Source organism: Lygodium microphyllum, chromosome 12 (genome assembly GCF_053477565.2).
Source record: "Lygodium microphyllum isolate KBCC chromosome 12, Lygodium_microphyllum_v1.1.10, whole genome shotgun sequence".
NCBI lineage: Eukaryota > Viridiplantae > Streptophyta > Polypodiopsida > Schizaeales > Lygodiaceae > Lygodium > Lygodium microphyllum.
The window spans coordinates 132,535,311-132,558,141 of NC_141146.1; the positions used below are offsets into that span (position 1 = coordinate 132,535,311).

The following is a 22,831-nucleotide window of genomic DNA, read 5'->3' on the forward strand; positions in this document are numbered from 1 at the left end:
GGGTAGCATCCGCAACCGACGTCACACCTAAACGGGCCATGCGGTTAAATCTCAGTCTGAGCTGATGTTTATCCTCCCATGAAAGTAGTCTGGATACTGCCAACAATTCCAGCTGAAAGGAGTTAGTCTCCAAACGGTCCCCTACCGGGTGCCAACGGGCCTTTTGGAGCATCACTTTCCAAGAGCCAACCAAGTGTAGTAACAAAGAGGAAGAGGGACTGGAAAAACGAGAGTCAGCATTAAGGACATGCTACCAGGAGGCTCGAAGCCGGGTGTTACCATGGCGGAGCGCGCTGTCCTCAAGAAAATAACGGGCTATGATGGTCCATGGGTGATGATCCACACACATGGCACGAAAAAGGGACCAACGGAGAGCTAGCATATGAGTTTCTGCATCCAAAATAGCTCCACCACCCATGCGCTTAGGGGTACATGTATGTGACCATGAAATCCACGAAATGCCTGCCTGCAGTGAATCCTTCTTCCATAGCATGAAACAGATGGGGTGAGTGAGAGCCTTCAAAGTAGTAGGCGTCCATGGCAACAATGGCAGGAAATACATTAGCATTGGTAGCATAATTGCTGAGCCACTTTGAGCCGAACATCGAATGGCCACCCTTGCGACTTCCAATACATAAACTTTGCCGCCAGTTTTTGTGAAATCCACTCCAGCAGGTCCTTTGGCCGTACATCCACCCCCAATGGGTATCCAAGATGCCTGACAATGGAGCCACGGGAAACCACCCGGCCTTGCCAGCCTAAGGACTGCAAATCAGGCTCCGTACAACTGAGAAGGGCTGACTTAAGGGCATTGATGCGAAGCCCAGAGGCCTGACCAAAGAGTGTCCAAACATCTAATGCCCTTCGAATGTTGTCCCTGTCCGCCTGCAAAATCATAAAGGTGTCATCCGCCAAAGATTGGCTAACGAAGTGCTGACCCAACGGAAGAGACAGACCGGCCAGCTGGGCAGAGGCTGCCATGGAGGATAACATTGAAAGGACCGGGTGAGTCGCCAGGGCAAAGAAGAGAGGGCTCAAAGGACAACCCTGTCGGACCGAGCGTGCAAGGACAAATGGCTCTGTAACCCCACCATTGAGCATAACTCTGGAGGAAGCCGCAACACTAATGGTGTAGATCAATCGGGACATCCGGGTACCAAAGCCCATAGCAGACATGAGATCTGCAATGAAAGACCACTCCACATAATCAAACGCCTTTTCCAAGTCCAATTGAATCAATACCACTTCCTGACCGGAGTGCCGCGCATAGTCAATAGCCATTTGCACATTTAAGATATTATGTAGAATGTTGCGGCCCTTAATGAAACCATATTGGAGAGGATGCACAATAGCGGGAAGGTGCTTGTGAAGCCGATTCGCCAGCACTTTGGAGTAGATTTTATACATGGAGCCCATCAAAGAGATTGGTCTCCAGTGTTGCAGCTTTAACGGCGAAGGGACCTTTGGAATCAGTTTGATAAGGCCTTCTTTCCATGAGGAGGGCATGACCCCTGTTTCCCAAACCTGCTGAAATATGACCACCAATGGCTTCACCAACTGCGTGGCCGAGTTCTGAAAGAATTCATTAGTGAGACCATCCCAGCCAAGACTTTTATCCTTAGGCAGGTGCAACAAAACATCCATAACCTCCTCCTCGCAAATATCCGCCTCCAAAGTGGCTTGCATATCAAATGGAACCTGCTGGCGGACCAGATGATAGAAGACCGAGCGGGCATGCGTAACCTGGCTAGAAGGCAAGGAAGAAGAACCAAGAAGTTCCATAAAATAATTTCTGCACATATTGACAATGGTCTGCGGATCAGTGACCATGCGACCTTCCGAATCCTGGAGTCTGGTCATATTGTCGCGAGCCGGAGACGCATGCAAGGCGCGAAAGAACTTATGAGACTGGCAGGCACTCTCTCTCTCTCTCTCTCTCTCTCTCTCTCTCTCTCTCTCTCTCTCTCTCTCTCTCTCTCTCTGACTCAGAGTTAAGAGTTTATTTCTTTTATCCTTCCTATGTGCCTACATGGCACTAATACCTAAGGTGGAATCTAATGAACTATATCTCATTTGTCCTACAGGTCAATTTTGGCCTCAAGAAGAACATTAACAGAACTCCCTCTCTCTTTTTTTTTTCATAAAAGGTAATTGTATTAATTACGAAAAAAAGGTACAAGTTTATATGATTACAAGATACACGAGGGCCCTAGGCCAACGTGTGTAAAATCCCAGTACTAAGCCACGAAAAAGTTACACCAGTCATGGCAAAGACCCAGAGGAAATTGCCCTATGCCAAGGGAGCAAGTCCTCCCGAGCGAGCAAGTCCGAGTGCCGAATGAGATCTATCTACCAATGCAAGAGACCTTTAAGCCGGGCAATGTGTCTCGGTACATTAGAGGCCGAATCAAAAAGAAAGGCATTCCGCGTGGTCCAAATGTGCCAGCATCCCCAGTATCTGAAAAAGTGGAATAAGATCTTCATATGCAACTATGGCGGTGTGGGGTATTTTGGGCGCACAAAAACCCAATCGAAAGGGGTTAGTGAGGACCCCACCACTACGCGTCAAACTTGTGACAAGAGTGACCAGATATTCTTGGCGAGCGGGCAAGAAATAAACCGATGTCGGGCTGATTCCACAGTAGTGGTACAGAAGAAACAATTGCCATTCGAGATTCTCCGCTTGGAAAGAGCCGAGGCAAGAGGAAGACCACCAATCATCACCCGCCAAAGAAAGACCTTGCATTTGAAAGGTGTCTTATTCAACCAGCCCTCCATCACAGTTGCCTTCCACCATGACTGAGATTTCCGCAATCCCCATACAGTATTAGCTTTCACACCCAGCCATTGATGATCTTTAATGAGAAGATGATGCACCTGATTAGCAAAGGCCTTTTCCAGGCTCAACCGGCCTACAAGGTCCCAATCCTGCCAAGGACAATCCACCGCCACGACGGAAAAGGGTTGCCTACCCCGAAGCACCAACAAAAGTTGTTCCCATAAATCACGGTATCCGCGCGGGATCCTGAATAGTCTCCTGGCAGTACGAAACGATGCGAAGACATTACGAGTGGCAAGGGTGGCATCCACCACTGAAGTCACACCCAAGCGGGCCATGCGACTAAATCTTGGTCTGAGCTCATGTTTGGCTTCCCATGAAAGTAATCTCGAGACTGCCAACAATTCCAGTTGAAAGGAGTTAGTATGCACGCGGTCCCCCACTGGATGCTAACGCGCCTTTTGGAGCACCACTTTCCACGAGCCGACCAAATGCAGTAACAGAGAGGAGGAGGGACTGGAAAATCGAGAGTCTGCATAAAGGACATGCCACCAGGAGCACCAAAGTTGTGTATTACCATGCCGAAGCCCGCTATCCTCAAGAAAATAACGGGCTATAATGGTCCACGGGTGGTGATCCATACACAGCGCGAAAAAGAGACCAACGAAGAGCCAGCATATGAGTTTCAGCATCCAAAATAGCTCCACCACCCAGGCGTTTGGGGGTACATGTATGTGACCATGAAATCCACGAAATACCTGCGTGCAATGAATCCTTCTTCCATAGCATGAAATGAATGGGGCGAGTGAGAGCCTTCAAAGTAGTAGGAGTCCACGGCAGCAATGGCAAGAAATATGTGAGCATTGGCAGCATAATTGTCTGAGCCACTTTGAGGCGGACATGGAATGGCCACGCTTGCAACTTCCAATACATAAACTTAGCTGCCAGTTTCTGTGAAATCCACTCGAGTAGTTCCTTTGGCCAAACATCAACCCCCAATGGGTATCCAAGATGCTTGACAATGGAGCCACGGGAAACAACCTGACCCTACCAACCCAATGACTGTAAATCAGACTCCGTACAACTGAGAATGGCTGATTTGAAGGCATTGATGCGAAGACCAGAAGCATGACCAAAAAGTGTCCAAACATCTAATGCCTTGCGAATCTAAGGCTATCATCAGCCAGAGATTGGCTAATGAAGTATTGTCCCAAAGGAAGAGACAATCCGGCCAGCTGAGCAGAAGCCGCCATTGAAGATAACATTGAAAGAACCGGGTGAGTCGCCAGGGCAAAGAAAAGAGGACTCAAAGGGAACCCTCTCTCACCGAGCGTGCAAGAACAAATGGCTCTGCAACCCCACCATTGAGCATAATGCGTGAAGAAGCTGCAACACTAATGGTATAGATCAATCGGGACATCCGAGTACCAAAACCCATGGCAGACATAAGTTCTACAATGAAAGACCTGTCTAAATAGTCAAAAGCCTTTTCCACATCCAATTGAATCAATACCACTTCCTGACTGGAGTGCCTCGCATAGTTAATAGCCATTTGCACATTTAAGATATTATGCAGAATGTTGCGGCCCTTAATGAAACCATATTGAAGAGGGTGCACAATAGCTGGAAGGTGCTTGTGAAGCCGGTTCGCCAGCACTTTGGAAAAGATTTTATACATCGAACCCATCAAAGAAATTGGTCTCCAGTGTTGCAACATCGACGGCGAAGGGACCTTTGGAAGCAATTTGATAAGGCCTTCTTTCCATGAGGAAGGCATGACCCCTGTTTCCCAAACCTGCTGAAACATAGCCGCCAATGGCTTCACCAGCTGGGTGGCCGAGCTCTCAAAGAATTCATTGGTGAGGCCATCCCAACCAGGACTTTTATCCTTAGGCAGGTGTAACAAAACATCCATAACCTCCTCCTCGCAAATATCTACCTCCAAAGTAGCTTGCATAACAAGTGGAACCTGCTGGCGGACCAAATCATAGAAGACCGAGCGTGCATGCGTAACTTGGTTAGAAGGCGAGGGAGAAGAACCAAGAAGATCCATAAAATAATTTCTGCACATATTGACAATGGTCTGCGGATCAGTGACCATGCGACCTTCTGAATCCTGGAGTCTAGTCATATTTTCTCGAGCAGGAGAAGCATGCAAGGCGCAAAAGAACTTATGAGTCTGACAAGCACTATCTTGCAATGTGTCAGTCAAGTTGTGCAGTTTGGCCTGCTGATAAGATTTCAACTGAAACACTTGAATAAGATCAACCAAACGCATCGCCAGTGACAGCAGAAATTCATCATCTGGGGTGTCCACCAACAGCGAACAGTCCAAAGCCAGTAAGTCCTCCACTGCGTGTCGATGCCGCCAACAAATAGAGGCGTGATGGATCCCATACTGCCCAGCAACCCGTTGCACATTAGAGAGCAGCCGTGCAAAGGAAGCCAAGCCCTCAGAGGCGAAGTCCAATAAAAACCTCTCAATCAATTGCTGCATATAGCCCTGAAAGATTGGATGCTTCAAATAAGACGAGTTAAAACGTAAAGGGAGTCTATCCAGCAACTGCATAAAAGGTGCAATAGGTTGTACAAGCATCTCAAGCTAGAGAGGGAAATGGTCCGACAAGGCATATTGCTGCAAGACTTTCATTTTCAGCATCTCGAGAAGAAAATCATCCCCCTGCATGATATACATTCGGTCCAACCGCGACCAGGTAGTTGCATATTGTGCAGAATGAAAAGTAAACCCCGAAGAAGAAGGGTGGAGCCAAGACCAGAGATATTGCTTAAGTACGTGAAGAGCAAAGGCATTCCATACCCAACTTTCCGGAGAATTTGTAAAGTCTTCCAAAGATCCCGTCGGGATGCAAGGTCATTCGGAGCATAGAGGCCCAGCAACCATAAAATCTCTCCTTCAAATAAAACTCCAATTACCACAAAGCGGCCCTGTACATCATTTTTAATAAGAACAGGCTGGTATTTCTCATGGACAATCATAAGCACGCCCGAATAGTGCATAGCATGTGTCCCTGCATAAAATAGGCGAAACCCATGGCAATCCACAACTTTTCCTGCTTCACCGTGACTCTTGTGCTCAACCGCACACAAGACATCCCACTGGTTCGCATGCAAGACAGTCCACATGGCATGTTGCATATGACGAGAACAAATGCCTCGCACATTCCACGTCGCTATCTTCATATATCTTCAAAAACAAAGAGAATCAGGAAGGAGGCATTTGTTGCCTCGATTTCACCTTTTCTGCGAGAGCGTCCAGGACACCTTCATCTAGAAAATCAGCTAACACTGCAAATGAATTCTGGTGGCCCGCTTTAGAGATAGATGGAATATCCACTGCCTTGGGAGTGGAACGAGGATAACGACGATCCCACGGTGTAATCACATTACCTCTAGTATCAAACGCGAGCTTAGCAGGTGGGCCCTTTGGACCATCTGTATAGACTTTCCTTGTAGACTGATTACGGGGGGCAGAAGGAACCATAGTACGCGCGGCATGCTGTGAAGAGAACATTTATTTCCTGCGCATATACGTGCACACAGAATCCTGTGAAACATTAGGCCCAGAATCCACCAGGCCTACATCCAACTTTTTACCTTTTTTGGGACGTGCCTCAAGCCAGTCATTGCTACGGGAATCCAAACCCAGGACCTGTTGTTTACCTTTATCCACAACATTAGGTGGCCGGGGGGCCTCCTGTGCCGAAGCATCAAGCACCATGTCATCCTTAGGTAGCACAACATGCGGGCATTCGGCCATAAAATGCCCCAATTTTCCACACGAAAAGCAGTGTTCTGCAAAGTTGCCCCATTTCAAGCGAAAGTGCAAAGGATGCATGCCAGAGTAATTGAGACGAAGCCACACAAGCCTTTTCCTGGCCGTGTCCCATAACATGCATAAACGGTTTCGATTCATAGCTCTTAGGCTTGGGGGAACCAGCACTGTTCCCACAACTGCCATCGCATCCTTTAACAATAGCCAATAGACCGCCGGACAATTTTCCACTTCGACCCACACCGGGCACTCACGTTGAAGCAGGCACTGAAAGTCAGCCATAGGGCGCCATGGCACAACATGGACCAAGCGGCAATCAAAGAACAATGGCAACTTGAACAAGAGCTCAGCCCGATATGTCTCTGATTTCAACAGCACCTCATAAAAGCCGCGGGGTCCAAGAAAGATCTCCTCAACACATTCCCCTTGTAATAAATGGTGCAGCCACTGGCGGATATGGGAAAGCACTGGGATCCTACCAGTGAAGAAGAGTATAACTGCACGGTCATAAAACACCGAAAAAGACCGCAAGACTGATTTCGGGTCCACCGTGGCTTCCAGCATTTCATCAATTCCCGAGTCAGAAAAAGCTTCATGATTATGCTGGGCATAATCGCCAAGCAGAGTATTGGCAAATTCCATCAATTGCTCCCAGTCAATCTCCTGGGAATCCACCGAATCAGAGGCAACCTATGCATAGGAACGTTCCAGAGGACCCATTATCTCGTCGGAAGTATGCTTGGAGCATTTGCCCGCAGGCGGCAGGTCAGAACCAGAAGGCATCTCCTCCGTGCAAGGAACCATATCCTCCGGCTCCTCTGTATCAAAATCAAGACCAAGGGCTGCCACCGTCTGGTCGATAAAATCCATATCCAGGCCAGCCATACTATTGGCCTCTCTCTCTCTCAGGGCACGCAGCCAAGGGCGACGTCGCAGGTCCGCGGGGCAGGTCCGCCAGGTGACAGGTCAGCCGACGTCACAGGTTCGCAGGGCAGGTCTGCAGGGCAGGTCAGCCGATGCCACAGGTTTAGCAGGGCGGGTTTAGCAGGGCAGGTCAGACTAGGGGCCAGGCAGGCGCACCAACACAGGGAATCGCGGGGCAGGTCGTCATAAAGACGCAGGGACCGCCGGACAGGGAAAACGGCACAGTCCTGCGCGCGGGGGCTCGCAGATGAGCAGGTCGGCGTCGGGCACGGTTGAGACGGGGCGCAACGCAGGGTGGACGGGCGCGAACCTAGGCGGACAGGTCCCAACGGGCGTGTACAGGCCCGGACGGGCTCGGACAGGCGCAAACGGGCGCGGACGGGTCAGGCGACGGCGGCGACTGGCGCAGACAGGTCAGGCGATGGTGGCGACGGGCCAGACGGGTGCAGAAAGGACGGGCCAACAGTAGGGTTCAGAGCTCGCTCCCGCCATCACTCTCTCTCCCTCCACATGTAGTCTTGTGCTCTCTCTCTCTCTCTCTCTCTCTCTCTCTCTCTCTCTCTCTCTCTCTCTCTCTCTCTTTTTCGTAAAAGGTAATTGTATTAATTATGAAAAAAATACAAGATTACTTGATTACAAGATAGTTGATGACACTAAGCCATCAGGTGAAGAAGTTCTCTCTCTCTCTTTCACTCTCTTTCTGATTACAAGAGACACGAGGGCCGTAGGCCAACGTGTGGGAAATCCCCGTAGTAATACACTAAAAAAGTTACACCAATCATGCCAACGACCCAGAGGCAATTGCCATATGCCAAGGATGCAAATCCTCCCGAGGAAGCAAATCGGAGTGTCGGATAAGATCTAGCTGCCAATGCAAGAGCCCTTTTAGCCTGGCAATATGGCGCGGTACATTAGAGGCCGAATCAAAGAGAAAAGCATTGCGCGTGGTCCAAATGTGCCAGCATCCCCAGTATCTGAAAAAGTGAAATAAGATCTTCATGTGCAACTGTGGCGGTGTGGGATACTTCGGGCGCACAAAAACCCAATCAAAAGGAGTTAGTGAGGACCCCACCACAGTGCGCCAAATGTGCGACAAGAGTGACCAGATATTCTTGGTGAGCGGGCAAGAAAGAAAACGATGTCGGGCCGATTCCGCCGTTGTGGTACAGAAGAAACAATTGCCATTTGAGATACGACGCTTGGCAACGGCGGAGGCAAGAGGAAGACCACCAATCATTACCCGCCAAATAAAGACCTTGCATTTGAAAGGTGCCTTATTCAGCCAGCCCTCCATCAGCGTTGTCTGCCACCATGACAGCGATTTCCGCAGTCCCCAAACAGTATTAGCTTTCTCCCCCAGCCATTGGTGATCCTGAATGAGTAGAGACCTTTTCCAGACTCAACCGGCCTGCAAGGTCCCAGTCCTGCCAAGGGCGATCCACAGCCAGGGCAGGAAAGGGTTGCCTACCCTGAAGCTCCGACGAAAGCTTTTCCCATAAATCACGGTATCCGCGCGGGATCTTGAATAGTCGCCTAGCAGTCCGAAACGATACGAGGACATTGCGAGTGGCAAGGGTAGCATCCGCAACCGACGTCACACCTAAACGGGCCATGCGGTTAAATCTCAGTCTGAGCTGATGTTTATCCTCCCATGAAAAAAGTCTCGATACTGCCAACAATTCCTGCTGAAAGGAGTTAGTCTGCAAGCAGTCCCCTACCGGGTGCCAACAGGCCTTTTGGAGCACCACTTTCCAAGAGCCGACGAAGTGCAGTAACAAAGAGGAAGAGGGACTGGAAAAAGGGGAGTCAGCATTAAGGACATGCCACCAGGAGGCCCGAAGCCGGGTGTTACCATGGCGGAGCCCGTTGTCCTCAAGAAAATAACGGGCAATGATGGTCCACGGGTGATGATCCACACACATGGCACGAAAAAGGGACCAACGGAGAGCTAGCATATGAGTTTCTGCATCCAAAATAGCTCCACCACCCATGCGCTTAGGGGTACATGTATGTGACCATGAAATCCACGAAATGACTGCCTGCAGTGAATCCTTCTTCCATAGCATGAACCGGATGGGATGAGTGAGAGCCTTCAAAGTAGTAGGCGTCCATGGCAACAATGGCAGGAAATACGTTAGCATTGGGAGCATAATTGTCTGAGCCACTTTGAGGCGGACATGAAAGGGCCACGCTTGCGACTTCCAATACATAAACTTCGCCGCCAGTTTTTGTGAAATCCACTCCAGCAGGTCCTTTGGCCGTACATCCACCCCCAATGGGTATCCAAGATGCCTGACAATAGAGCCACGGGAAACCACCTAGCCTTGTCAGCCTAATGACTGTAAATCAGGCTCCGTGCAACTGAGAATGGCTGACTTAAAGGCATTGATGTGAAGCCCAGAGCCCTGACCAAAAAGCGTCCAAACCTCTAATGCCTTGCGAATGTTGTCCCTATCCGCCTGCAAAATCATAAAGGTGTCATGAGCCAAAGATTGACTAATGAAGTGCTGGCCCAAAGGAAGAGACAACCCTGCCAGCTGAGCAGAATCCGCCATGGAGGATAACATTGAAAGGACCGGGTGAGTCGCCAGGGCAAAGAAGAGAGGACTCAAAGGACAACCCTGTCTGACTGAGCGTGCAAGGACAAATGGCTCTGTATGAGCATAACTCTGGAGGAAGCCGCAGCACTAATGGTGTAGATCAATCGGGACATGCGGGTACCAAAGCCCATAGTAGACATGAGATCTGCAATGAAAGACCAGTCCACGTAATCAAACGCCTTTTTCAAGTCCAATTGAATCAATACCACTTCCTGACCGGAGTGCCGCGCATAGTCAATAGCCATTTGCACATTTAAGATATTATGCAGAATGTTGCGGCCCTTAATGAAACCATATTGGAGAGGATGCACAATAGCGGGAAGATGCTTGTGAAGCCGATTCGCCAGCACTTTGGAGTAGATTTTATACATGGAGCCCATCAAAGAGATTGGTCTCCAGTGTTGCAGCTTTGATGGCGAAGGGACCTTTGGAATCAGTTTGATAAGGCCTTCTTTCCATGAGGAGGGCATGACCCCTGTTTCCCAAACCTGCTGAAACATGACCACCAATGGCTTCACCAACTGCGTGGCCGAGTTCTGAAAGAATTCATTAGTGAGACCATCCCAGCCAGGACTTTTATCCGTAGGCAGGTGCAACAAAACATCCATAACCTCCTCCTTGCAAATGTCCACCTCCAAAGTGGCTTGCATATCCAATGGAACCTGTTGGCGGACCAGATGATAGAAGACCAAGCGGGCATGTGTGACCTGGCTAGAAGGCAAGGAAGAAGAACCAAGAAGTTCCATAAAATAATTTCTGCACATATTGACAATGGTCTGCGGATCAGTGACCATGCGACCTTCCGAATCCTGGAGTCTGGTCATATTATCGCGAGCCGGAAACGCATGCAAGGCGCGAAAGAACTTATGAGACTGGCAGGCACTATCTTGCAATGTGTTAGTCAAGTTATGCAGCTTGGCCTGCTGATAAGATTTCAACTGAAATACTTGAAGAAGATGGGCCAAACGCCTCTCCAATGACAGCAGAAAATCATCATCTGGGGAATCCAGGAGCAAGGAACGGACCAAAGCCAGTAACTCCTCTGCTGCAGATCGACGACGGCAACAAAGCGAGGTATGATGGATCCCATACTGCCGAGCAACCCGCTGTACATTAGAGAGCAACCTTGCAAAGGAAGGCAAGCCCTCAGAGGCAAAGTCCAATAAGAACCTCTCAATCAATTGCTGGATATAGCCCTGAAAAATTGAATGCTTCAAATAAGAGAAGTTGAAACGTAGAGGGAGCCTATCCAGCAACTGCATAAAAGGTGCAATAGATTGTGCCCGCATCTCCAGCTGGAGGGGGAAATGATCCGACAACGCATATTGCTGCAAGACCTTCATTTCCAGCATCTCGGGAAGAAAATCATCCCCCTGCATCATATACATTCTGTCCAACCGCGACCAAGTAGTTGCATATTGTGCGGAATGAAAAGTAAACCCTGAAAAAGAAGGGTGAAGCCACGACCAAAGATCCTGCTTAAGTACGTGCAAAGCAAAGGAATTCCACACCCGGCTTTCCGGCGCATCCATTACCGAATGCCTTGAAGTGGACTGAGAGGAGTGAACACACATATTGAAATCTCCCATCAAAAACCCCCTTCGGCCAAGTGACATGGAGGCTTGCAAAGTGGACCAAAGATCCCGTCGGGATGCGGGATCATTCGGAGCATAAAGGCCCAATAACCATAAAATCTCTCCTTCAAATAAGACTTCGATTACCAGAAAGCGGCCTTGCACATCATTTTTAATAAGGACAGGCTGATATTTCTCATGGACAATCATCAGCACGCCTGAATAGTGTGTAGCATGGGTGCCTGCATAAAACAGACGGAAGCCATGACAATCCACAACTTTTCCTGCTTCACTGTGACTTTTGTGCTCAACTGCACACAATACATCCCACTGGTTCTCATGCAAGACGGTCCACATGGCATGTTGCTTATGGCGAGAGCAAATGCCTCGCACATTCCACGTGGCTATCTTCATATATCTTCAAAGAAGGAAGTCAGGAACGAGGCGCCTGTTGCCTCGATTTCACCTTTTCCGCGAGAGCATCCAGGATGCCCGCATCCAGAAAATTAGCCAATACTGCAAACGAATTCTAGCGACCTGCTTTAGAGGTAGAAGGAAAATCCCCTGCCTTGGGAGTGGGGCGGGGATAACGCCGATCCCAGGGTGTAATCACATTACCTTTGGCATCAAACGCCAGCTTAGCAGGAGGGCCTTTGGGGCCGTTGGTATAGACTTTCCTTGGAGACTGATTTGGGGCAAACGGGGCCGTAGTACGCGCAGCCTGCTGTGAAGTGACCATTTCTTTTCTGCGCGTATACGTGCGCACGGAATCCGGGGAAGCAATAGGCCCAGGAGCCGCCAGGCCTGCATCCAACTTTTTACCTTTTTTGGAACGTGCCTCAATCCAGTCAGTGTGGCGGGAGTCGAAACCCAGGACCTGTTGTTTGCCTTTATCCATGACATGAGGTGACTGAAGGTCTTGCTGGGGCGGGGCATCAAGCACCATGTCATCCTTGGGCAACACAACCTGTGCATCCTCCGAAGACAGTTGCCTTTCAAGGCATTCAGACATGAAATGCCCCAATTTACCACATGAAAAACTGTGTCCCGCAAAGTTGCCCCATTTCAAGCGGAAATGCAAAGGATGCATGCCTGAACAATTGAGGCGAAGCCAGGCGGGCCTTTTCCTGGCCGTGTCCCATAACATGCATAAACAGTTGCGGTTCATTGCCCTGAGGCTTGGGGGAACCAGCACTAATCCCACAACCGCCATCGCATCCTTCAACATTGGCCAATAGACCACCGGACAATTTTCGACTTCCACCCACACCGGGCATTCTCGCTGAAGCAGACGCTAGAAGTCGGCCATGGGGCGCCATGGTACAACATGGACCAAGCGGCGATCAAAGAATAGTGGCAACTTGGACAGGAGCTCAGCTCTATGCGTTTCCGATTTCAACAGCACCTCATAAAAGCCGCGAGGTCCAAGGAAGATCTCCTCAACACACTCCCCTTGCAATAAATGGTGCATCCACTGGCGAATATGTGACAGCACTGGGATCCTGCCAGTGAAGAAAAGTATAACTGCACGCTCATAAAATACCGAGAAGGATCGCAAGACTGATTTGGGGTCCACCGTGGCTTCCAACACATCATCCGTTCCTGCTTCAAAAAAAGATTCATTATTATGCTGGACATAATCGCCAAGCAGAGTATCGGCAAAGTCTAGCAAATGTTACCAGTCAATGTCCTGCGAAGCCACAGGATCAGAGGCCACTTGCGCATAGGAACGGTCCTGAGGACCCATTGGCTCATCAAAAGTATGCTTGGAGCGTTTTGCCGGCAGGCGGCAGTTCAGAACCCGGAGGCAGCTCCTCCGTGCATGGCACCATATCCTCCGGCTCCTCTGCGTCGGAATCAGGGCCAAGGGCTGCCACCGTCCAGTCGAGAAAATCCATATCCAGGCCAGCCATACTGCTGTATTCTCACTCGCTCTCTCTCTCTCTCTCTCTCTCTCTCTCTCTCTCTCTCTCTCTCTCTCTCTCTCTCTCTCTGTCTCTCTCTCTCTCTCTCTCTCTCTCTCTCTCTCTCTCTCTCTCTTTCTCTGTGCAAGACCCGCAGACCTTCCAAATCAGGGAACCAACCGGGGTAACGGGTCAGGCACCGGAGAGGCGTCAACGCGGCTGCAGCAGGCCTGCTCGTTGACGCAGAGCAATCAACCACGGACGGAATGCTCTGCAACGGTCAATCGTGGACGGGCCAGGCGTCACGGGGTCAGGCACAAGGCAGACGGCGAGGGGCAGATGCGAAGGACGCGGCTAGCTGGCACAGAACCAGTGACCAACGGCGGGAGTGGCAGGTAGAGGGCGGGCGTCCACGGGGCCTGGCGATGGAGGGCGCAGGTTAGGGCGACGGCAGGAGACGCAAGACACAGGCGAGACGGGGCGAGGGGGCGCAGGTAAGGGCAACGGCAGGGGGCGCGAGTCGCAGGTCGCGCAGGCAGCGGCAACAGGTCGCGCAGGATGGGGCGACGTCAGGGCTCCTGTCGAGAGGGCAAAACGGCGGCGCGCTAGGTCAGAACAGCGGCAGCATGGCACGACGCGCAGGCGACGAGCCCATCTCCCCCCCTCTCTCTCTCTCTCTCTCTCTCTCTCTCTCTCTCTCTCTATTTTGCACTCTCTCATTGTGTGAACCACAGTATCGCGAGTCTCGATCCTCGCAAACTCTAACTCCCTCTCTCTCTCTCTCTCTCTCTCTCTCTCTCTCTCTCTCTCTCTTCCAGCATGGAGTTCCATCTGCCCTAGCCAACTGATCTTTCTCATGTCTTGAAGCTAACATTGGTTAACTTCTAGACTGCTTGATTGCCCAGAAAAATAAGTTGCGCAGTAAAATTGAAGAAGACTTAACATGGTCAAATCTACTCATCTCTTTCCTATGATTTCAGGTTAGGCCCTTTCTTACTGTAAACTAATTAGCATTTGAACATGGATGTTGGAACTTGAATCTAATTATGATGTTTGACCCCTTCCGTACTTCGTCAGACAATTGTAAACTGAAAGCATATAGCTTAACAGATCACTTTCATGTTTAACAAAGCTACATATGAGATGTGTTGTATAGCCACAGATAGATATCTCACCTGAAATCCCGCTACTGTACGCAGTATGTGGGAAGAGACTTGAAAGAATGGCTTCTTTGCAATGGCTTTTAACCCACTGAAAAATAGAGGAGTCCCATTCTCAACAGCAGCTGTTGCCTTGAAACCACTTCCTTCATAAACATAAGCTCCTGTAAACTCTGAGATAGCAGGTAGACTCGGCCAAATGCGTAGAAATTCTACTGGTGAGCACACATGGGGTAAAAGAAGCTCACTCAAAGGAACAAGATAGGGCTGACAGCGTAAGATAACTGCTTCTCCATAATCAGGTTTAAGGGTGGTTCCGTGTCTTATGCCCTGCATGCTGTCATCATCTACAAACTCAGTGTCATCAATATCACCTGCTGTTCCACCATGGAATGGGTAGTATAGCATCTGTATACACAGTGAACATCTCTGGAATTGTGACACAGTAACTGTCACACTACACAACGTAGGTTCCTGAATTGCAACAAAGAAACAAAAGGCAACTCTTAATCAGAATATGCCAATATCAAAAATAGAATTAAAAGATCAAGCTCTGCCATGAATGTAAAGAGCTCAGATTCATCCCAATTAACTCAAAGAACTAAATGTCCCTCCACAACCTCGAAGACCAATTGTGACTTTTGTCTCTCCCTCCTACACATACCTTCGCCAACAAACAGTTACTGCCAATCCACAAACATTGACATTCAAAAGTCCCCAGCTGTCTAAGGACAACCAAAAAGCCACAACAAATGAGCCAACTACTACCTATTATCCTCTCAAGTATTGGGCCAGATTAACAACTTTTCTATTGGATGCCATAGCCAAGTATGATTTATTATCCTATGAAATATTGGACCAGACTAAAAACTTTTCTATTTGGTGGCATTCCCTTAGACATGTCCCAAATGTTTTACCAACGTCTCCAGAACACATTCAAACAAATAGACTTCGCCTACTACATATTAATGGCTTGAAACTTGGGCATACATCAAATCTAAGAACAGATATGGGCACATTCTTCCCAAGTTCAAGTTTGCATCACTGATTTAAGTTTATTGAACCTAGAATGATGAGTTTAACTGAATGCACTAAATTCATGTGCCCCCAAAACATCAGAAACAAGTTTCAGTGTTGATTTGGGACATAATCTTGTGGTGCCAACTTTGGCAATGCCAAGCAATGTCTGGAGTAAACATTCATGAGTCGATGTTAAGTCGCTTATGACGCTTTCAAGAATATTATTGCTTCCTAGTGGAGGAGGGAGCTTCATGTGTTGCAAGCACCAATAGTTTCCTGCTTCCTACAATGATTTCATTGATGCTGATATCCACAACCCATTGTCTCAAGCAGTGGGACATTATGAGAATGTGTACTGGAAAATCTTCAATTGATGGTCCATACATAGCTTTGGAAGGGCCATCAGAAGCTGAATGGACTTAAAACCGTGCTTGATTGATGAGCCTGTGTGTGCTGGAGTCACATTTGGGTCATGTTTTAGAATGTAAGCCATGTGTGACCCAAGCCTGCATTTACAAGGTATGCCATCTTTGAAAGAGCAAAGGCCAAAGCACAGAAGATGATGGAAACCTCAACCACCACATTCTGAAACATAAAGAGCAGAAGCATCTACTTAGGTGCAAGGGCTGCATGCTTGGATCCTTCGATACAAATGTGATCCCTTACACTGAAGGAGATGAGAGTCATAATCACATGGGACAGCCATTTTTTGACAAGTTGCAGGGATGATGTGACCATATAGTCACATCGGATGGCAATTTCATTTTTCGTCCCATGTAACTATGATGAGAGTGAAGGTAGCCCTATATTCAACAGGGTTTTAACTTGTGCAACTGAGATCACACCCAAAGGAAGTAAACCATCAGGGATTGAGGTGCATACCATTCTAGTAGTGCATCCAAGATCTTGTCCAGATATAGGTGTGGTAAACCCATGCAACACAAGAGCTAGTTAGAGAAAAGAAAGTACAAGGATGCAAGGCCAAAGTGAAATACGAAATATGTGGCATGAGAACATGTAAGGGCATCTATACGTTTAGGGACACGGGCCAAGATTCTAGACCAAGCCATAAAAATGATGGGGCACTAGCTAGGTACTTCAAGCATGAGCTAGGCAAGTACAAGGCTACTAACTACAAGGGGTGTCTATAAGTTGGACAAAGTTGCCCCTTGCCTCTACCTCTTGCTAATCTTTTCAAAGGTAGTGATCACCTACTTCCATTTGAGAGTTGGGAAGCTGAGCCCTCATGTTGCCAATATAGACTAAGATGGAATCGTTGGAGTCAAAGTATGCACATGACACAACCTATATATTCAGGATAACATTGTGGTGCTGGAAAGGGTGAGGCTGACATTGGAGGTCTTGTTTATGGCAGCAAAAGTGAGAATCAACAATGACAAGTCCGTTAATTCTCTTACAAAATCCTGGCTCCAATATAGATTGGGCCCTAAGAACTTCACTTGGGCTTCAAAGGGGTCAGTTGAAGGCACACATGCAAGTGTCTTGGTTCCAGGTCGAGCTCAACATCACAACCACCCAACAATTCAGATAAATGATTGACTTCATCCATTAGAAAGTGACATACTAGAGCATGACCCACCTCTCACTAGTGGGAAAAGCTCTAGAGGCCAAGCAAGTCTAGTTGATTACGGCCTAGTACATCAATTCATGTTGGTGCTTCTTGTCAACTTGTACAGCCAATGGACTGCTCAATTTGGAATCTCTTCTTATGCCCTGGATGAGTCAGTGCGGGAGGCAATAAAGTGGAGCTAATTCATCTCTATAGCCATAGTCACTCCAAACTCCCCAAACATATGTTAGCTTTATTCCTCCTTGTGTGTGAACACACATTATTGTGTGCAAAAGTGTGTGTTTAGGTGTCAACACCTTTTACACCAATTAGTATTAATTAATAGTCAAAGGGTTAGCTACACACCTTAGCCTATATATTCAAGCCCTATCACTTGAACTCGTAACTCTCTTTTATTATTATTAATCTATCTATTCAATTTGAGAACTCTCTCTCTCTCTCTCTCTCTCTCTCTCTCTCTCTCTCTCTCAAGTTCATCTGCCAAAGCCTGCTGGTCACGTGTGAGCTTCACACCCAACAATGGTATTAGAGGTGGCTCGATTGGATTGTGTTGTCATTGCCATCTCCATATGCTGCACGTGTCACTGCTGCAGCTCTTTCAATGCTGAAAAGGAAGGTGATGCAGCCTACTACCTGCCTGCCTCAATTCCGGTGATGACCCCTTTGATGCCAACAGCCTAACAGCTGCAAACACTGCCAATAGTACTGTTTATAAACCAGCAGCAACAGAAGGAGGAGGAGAAGGAGGAGGAGGAGGAGGTGTGGTGCTCAATAGCCCCTGCTTGCCCCAACAGTCGGCCTTGATACCTCAGCAATCTCAATTGTCATGAGGACATGTCTGTTTGAAACCTCACTTAACATGTGGATTAATTTTTAATCACATGGTTAAAGTAAATGTTGCACATGTGAGGTGTAACTAGGATTATTGTAAATTTATGAGCTCGGGACCCAAGGAAATCACGGGATGTCAAAGGCTTAAGTTGCTATAAGTTCTGCCACCCAAGTACTTGATGCTATCTGGTGCCAATTGTTGGCTTAGGTCATTCATTTGGCCATAAGTGTCAATTGCTAGCACTAGAGAAGTGGTGTTTAATCATAGCTAACCCTAATTTGATGGCCAAAGATGGCACAGAGACACTCGAGAATGAAAGTTGCCTGCCAATTTAATTATTGGCCACTCGGATTATTTTTCTAGGTACGAAAATAATTATTAGATTAATTTTCAGTATTTAAAGACTGAAAATTAATATTTAATTATGGATAACCTTGGAAAAACAATTTAGGAAGGCTGCCACTTGTCAAAAATACCCATGCAAGACTGAAAAACGTCTTTGAAGACTAGAGAAAGGCATTTTAGTATATTCAACCTGCAAGAGAGAGGGAGGAGATGCTACTAGTCTAAATTTGCAGCCATTGGATGACCTTCTGAGGCAACCACGGGCAAGAGAAAACAATTAACAGCTGATGACAGCATCCACAAGTTGTTGAGATAGGGCAACAACAATAAATGATGATCAATTTTCTTCAATTCTTTGCATCTACAAGCTGTTGAGACAAGGCAGCAGCAATAAATGATAGATTTTCTTCAGCTCTTCGTGAATAAAGTCTAAATTTTCTCTCTCCTCAGCATTCTCTCTTCTCTCCTAGTCTTTCTACAACCTTGCTTCGAAGATTATAGCATTGAGATCACCAAAGGCCGAGAAATTTCAGATTTCTATGCTGTAAACCCTAATCTGCAACAGAAATTAGCATTTAGCAATAGCCTCTTGAAGTGTGCCAAAAATTGAAAGCTCCAAGGCTTGGATTCAACACGGCTGAAGCTGTTTTTAGTCAAGTTCAGGTGGAGGGACCAACAAATCAATGAATTTGGGGCATTTTCCATCTCCATCAAAGGGAATGAACGCCAATTGGTTGTCTAAATCAAGGGACAAATCATATTGAAAACTTGCTAGTCATTTTGGTCAGCAAGGGGAGTTGGAATACGGAATGGAATTGGGAGAATCCATTGTACACCAACTTCTTCTTCAAATAAGTTAAAGAAATATTGAAAGGAGGCACCAGTTTTGGGGCCAACATGGTGTCCATTGTCCAAGATAATCCCATTGTACATGAACTTCTTCTTCGAATCAGTTAAAAATACCAAAAGGAGTGCCAGGTTTTGGGCCAACAAGGTGTCCATTGTCCAAGATTGTAAGTTAATTTGCATTTCTGAATTTTGTAATAAATGTTACTACTGTAACTAAGTTGTAATCAGGGAATTACCACCCATCCGCAGAAGGAATGCTTGTTACATCAACAGTGTATCGCGACACATCTACCTTGCTCCATTGTTCCTCCCCAAGCACCTCCTGACTACCGATAGAGCTACTCGTTGTCACCCGCTCTACTCTTGCATCAGTTCCTTCCCATTTGTTCAGTGCCTTCTCCACCATAACCGTTTCAAGCCACATCTCAATCTGTTGCTATGCTAGCTATCTCCACAAGCTGCCTTGGAATCACGTTGACCCATCCCATCAATTCTACTAGGCGTCACATCAACAACAGCCTTCGTCAATCACACCTTCATTTCAACCTCTTCACCTATCAATACAAGGTTCATTTTATCAAACCTTGTTAATCAAAGTTAACCCTTTTCTTTTAGGGGCAATTCACATAGAATTAGGGGGCACTTGGATTTTTGGCAAATCTCTCAAAATTTCGTGGATAAAATTTGGGGCTTTTCACATTAGAATCCTTTGCCATTGAGTTGAGGCATTTGATAAAGCATTCAAGCTTGCTTGAGTACTACTTACCTTCAACATCAAGGAAAAAATGACCCACCACGCATCCAATGATTGCCAACATTGTCACAAGCGATCAACAACACTAATCATGTTGTCCTCAACATCAACATCGAGGGGGGATTTTCATCTGATTAATTTTTGTTTAAGTTAAAACTAAACATTGATTAAAATATAAAAATAAAAATAAAAATATAATAATGTGTTTTGGAATTAGACACTAACCATACCATTGTATGTGTTAAGACCTTTACAAACACATCTATTTATTGTGTGGGATACTTTGCCCCGGATTATATCCAAAAAGATTTGTACTTTCCTTTATAATTCTACTAGGAGTTCTATATTGGGGGGATTCGTAACCACTTTCCGCATGACCTCTGTGTTTGATGCCAAAAGCCATATCTGTGTATCTAACCTCTTCTCATGTGCCCAATGCCTCTGAGCCATGCTGGCTTTTGATCAACCTCTAACCCATGCACAAGCACCCCTAAACCATGTCTTTCTTGGGGTGCCTAAGCTTCTCCACAAATCATGTCATCCTTAAGTTGCACCTCCTTCATTTATGTAATTCTTTTTCCAAAATCGTTGTACGGGATTAAATATTGTCTCTTCGAGGTAAGACATTCCATTTTCCCTTTTCGTATGTTTCGTGCCACAAGTTCACCGATGATCCGAAGAGGGTTTTGCAAGCTTTATCTATCCTTATGTGTAAACACACATTATTATGTGCACAAGTGTATGTTTAGATGTGAACACCTTTTACACCACTTAGCATTAAATAAGGGTCAAAGGGTTAGCTACACAGCTTAGCCTATATGTTCATGCCCTATCACTTGTAACTGTAATTCTCACTTATTGTTATAAATCTTTCTATTCAATTTGTGCACTTGCAAGAGCGCTCTCTCTTTTTTTTTTTTCGTAAAAGGTAATTATATTAATTACGAAAAAAATACAAGATTACTGGATTACAAGATACATGATGACACAAAGCCATCATGTGAAGAGGTTTTCTCTTTCTCTCTCTCTCTCTTTTTTCTGATTACAAGATACACGAGGGCCCTAGGCCAACGTGTGGGGAACCCCGTAGTAATGCACTGAAAAGGTTACACCAATCATGGCAACGACCCAGAGGCAATTGCCATATGCCACGGATGCAAATCCTCTCGAGGGAGCAAGTCGGAGTGTCGGATGATATCTAGCTGCCAATGCAAGAGCCCTTTAAGCCTGGCAATATGTCGGGGTACATTAGAGGCCGAATCAAAGAGAAAAGCATTGCGTGTGGTCCAAATGTGCCAGCATCCCCAATATCTGAAAAAGTGAAATAAGATCTTCTCATGCAACTGTGGCGGTGCGGGATACTTCGGGCGCACAAAAACCCAGTCGAAAGGAGTTAGCGAGGATCCCACCACCGCGCGCCAAATGTGCGACAAGAGTGACCAGATATTCTTGGCGAGCGGGCAAGAGAGAAAACGATGTCGGGCCGATTCCGCCGGTGTGGTACAGAAGAAACAATTGCCATTCGAGATGCGACGCTTGGCAAGGGCCGAGGCCAGAGGAAGACCACCAATCATCACCCGCCAAAGAAAAACCTTGCATTTGAAAGGTGTCTTATTTAGCCAGCCCTCCATCAGCGTTTTCTGCCACCATGACAGCGATTTCCGCAGTCCCCAAACAGTGTTAGCTTTCTCTCCCAGCCATTGGTGATCTTGAACAAGAAGATGATACACCTGATTAGTAGAGGCCTTTTCCAGACTCAGGCGGCCTGCAAGGTCCCAATCCTGCCAAGGGTGATCCACAGTCAAGGCAGGAAAGGGTTGCCGACCCTGAAGCTTCAACGAAAGCTGCTCCCATAAATCACGGTATCCACGCGGGATCTTAAAGAGTCGCCGAGCAGTCCGAAATGATACGAGGACATTGCGAGTGGCAAGGGTAGCATCCGCAACCGACGTCACATCTAAACGGGCCGTGTGATTAAATCTTGGTCTGAGTTGATGTTTATCTTCCCATGAAAGGAGTCTCGATACTGCCAACAATTCCAGCTGAAAAGAGTTAGTCTGCAAGCGGTCCCCTACTGGGTGCCAACGGGCCTTTTGGAGCACCACTTTTCAAGAGCCGACCAAGTGCAGTAACAAAGAGGAAGAGGGACTGGAAACACGAGAGTCAGCATTAAGGACATGCCACCAGGAGGCCCGAAGCCGTGTGTTGCCATGGCCGAGCCCGCTGTCCTCAAGAAAATAACGGGCTATGATGGTCCATGGGTGATGATCCACACACATGGCACGAAAAAGGGACCAACGGAGAGCTAACATATGAGTGTGTGCATCCAAAATAGCTCCTCCACCCATGCGCTTAGGGGTACATGCGTGTGACCATGAAATCCAGGAAATGCCGGCCTACAGTGAATCCTTCTTCCATAGCATGAAACGGATGGGATAAGTGAGGGCCTTCAAAGTAGTAGGCGTCCATGGCAACAAAGGCAGGAAATACGTTAGCATTGGAAGCATGATTGTCTGGGCCACTTTGAGGCGGACATGGAATGGCCACGCTTGCGACTTCCAATACATAAACCTTGCCGCCAATTTTTGTGAAATCCACTCCAGCAGGGCTTTTGGCCGTACATCCACCCCCAATGGGTATCCAAGATGCCTGACAATGGAGCCACGGGAAACCACCTGGCCTTGCCAGCCTAAGGACTGCAACTCA

General features: G+C 47.4%; 1 protein-coding gene across 2 annotated transcripts in view; it reads right to left on the reverse strand.

Moving 5' to 3' along the window:
* Positions 1-22,831, reverse strand: part of TPLATE (ARM repeat superfamily protein) — a 142,449-nt gene that overhangs the window by 65,380 nt on the left and 54,238 nt on the right. Inside the window, exon 5 of one of the 2 annotated variants that reach the window (XM_087690097.1) lies at positions 14,750-15,208. The exons of the other annotated variant lie outside the window; for it this stretch is intronic. Coding sequence (XP_087546223.1) covers positions 14,750-15,208 — 459 coding nt within the window. The remainder of the gene's footprint in view (positions 1-14,749; positions 15,209-22,831) is intronic. 2 annotated transcript variants of the gene reach the window in all.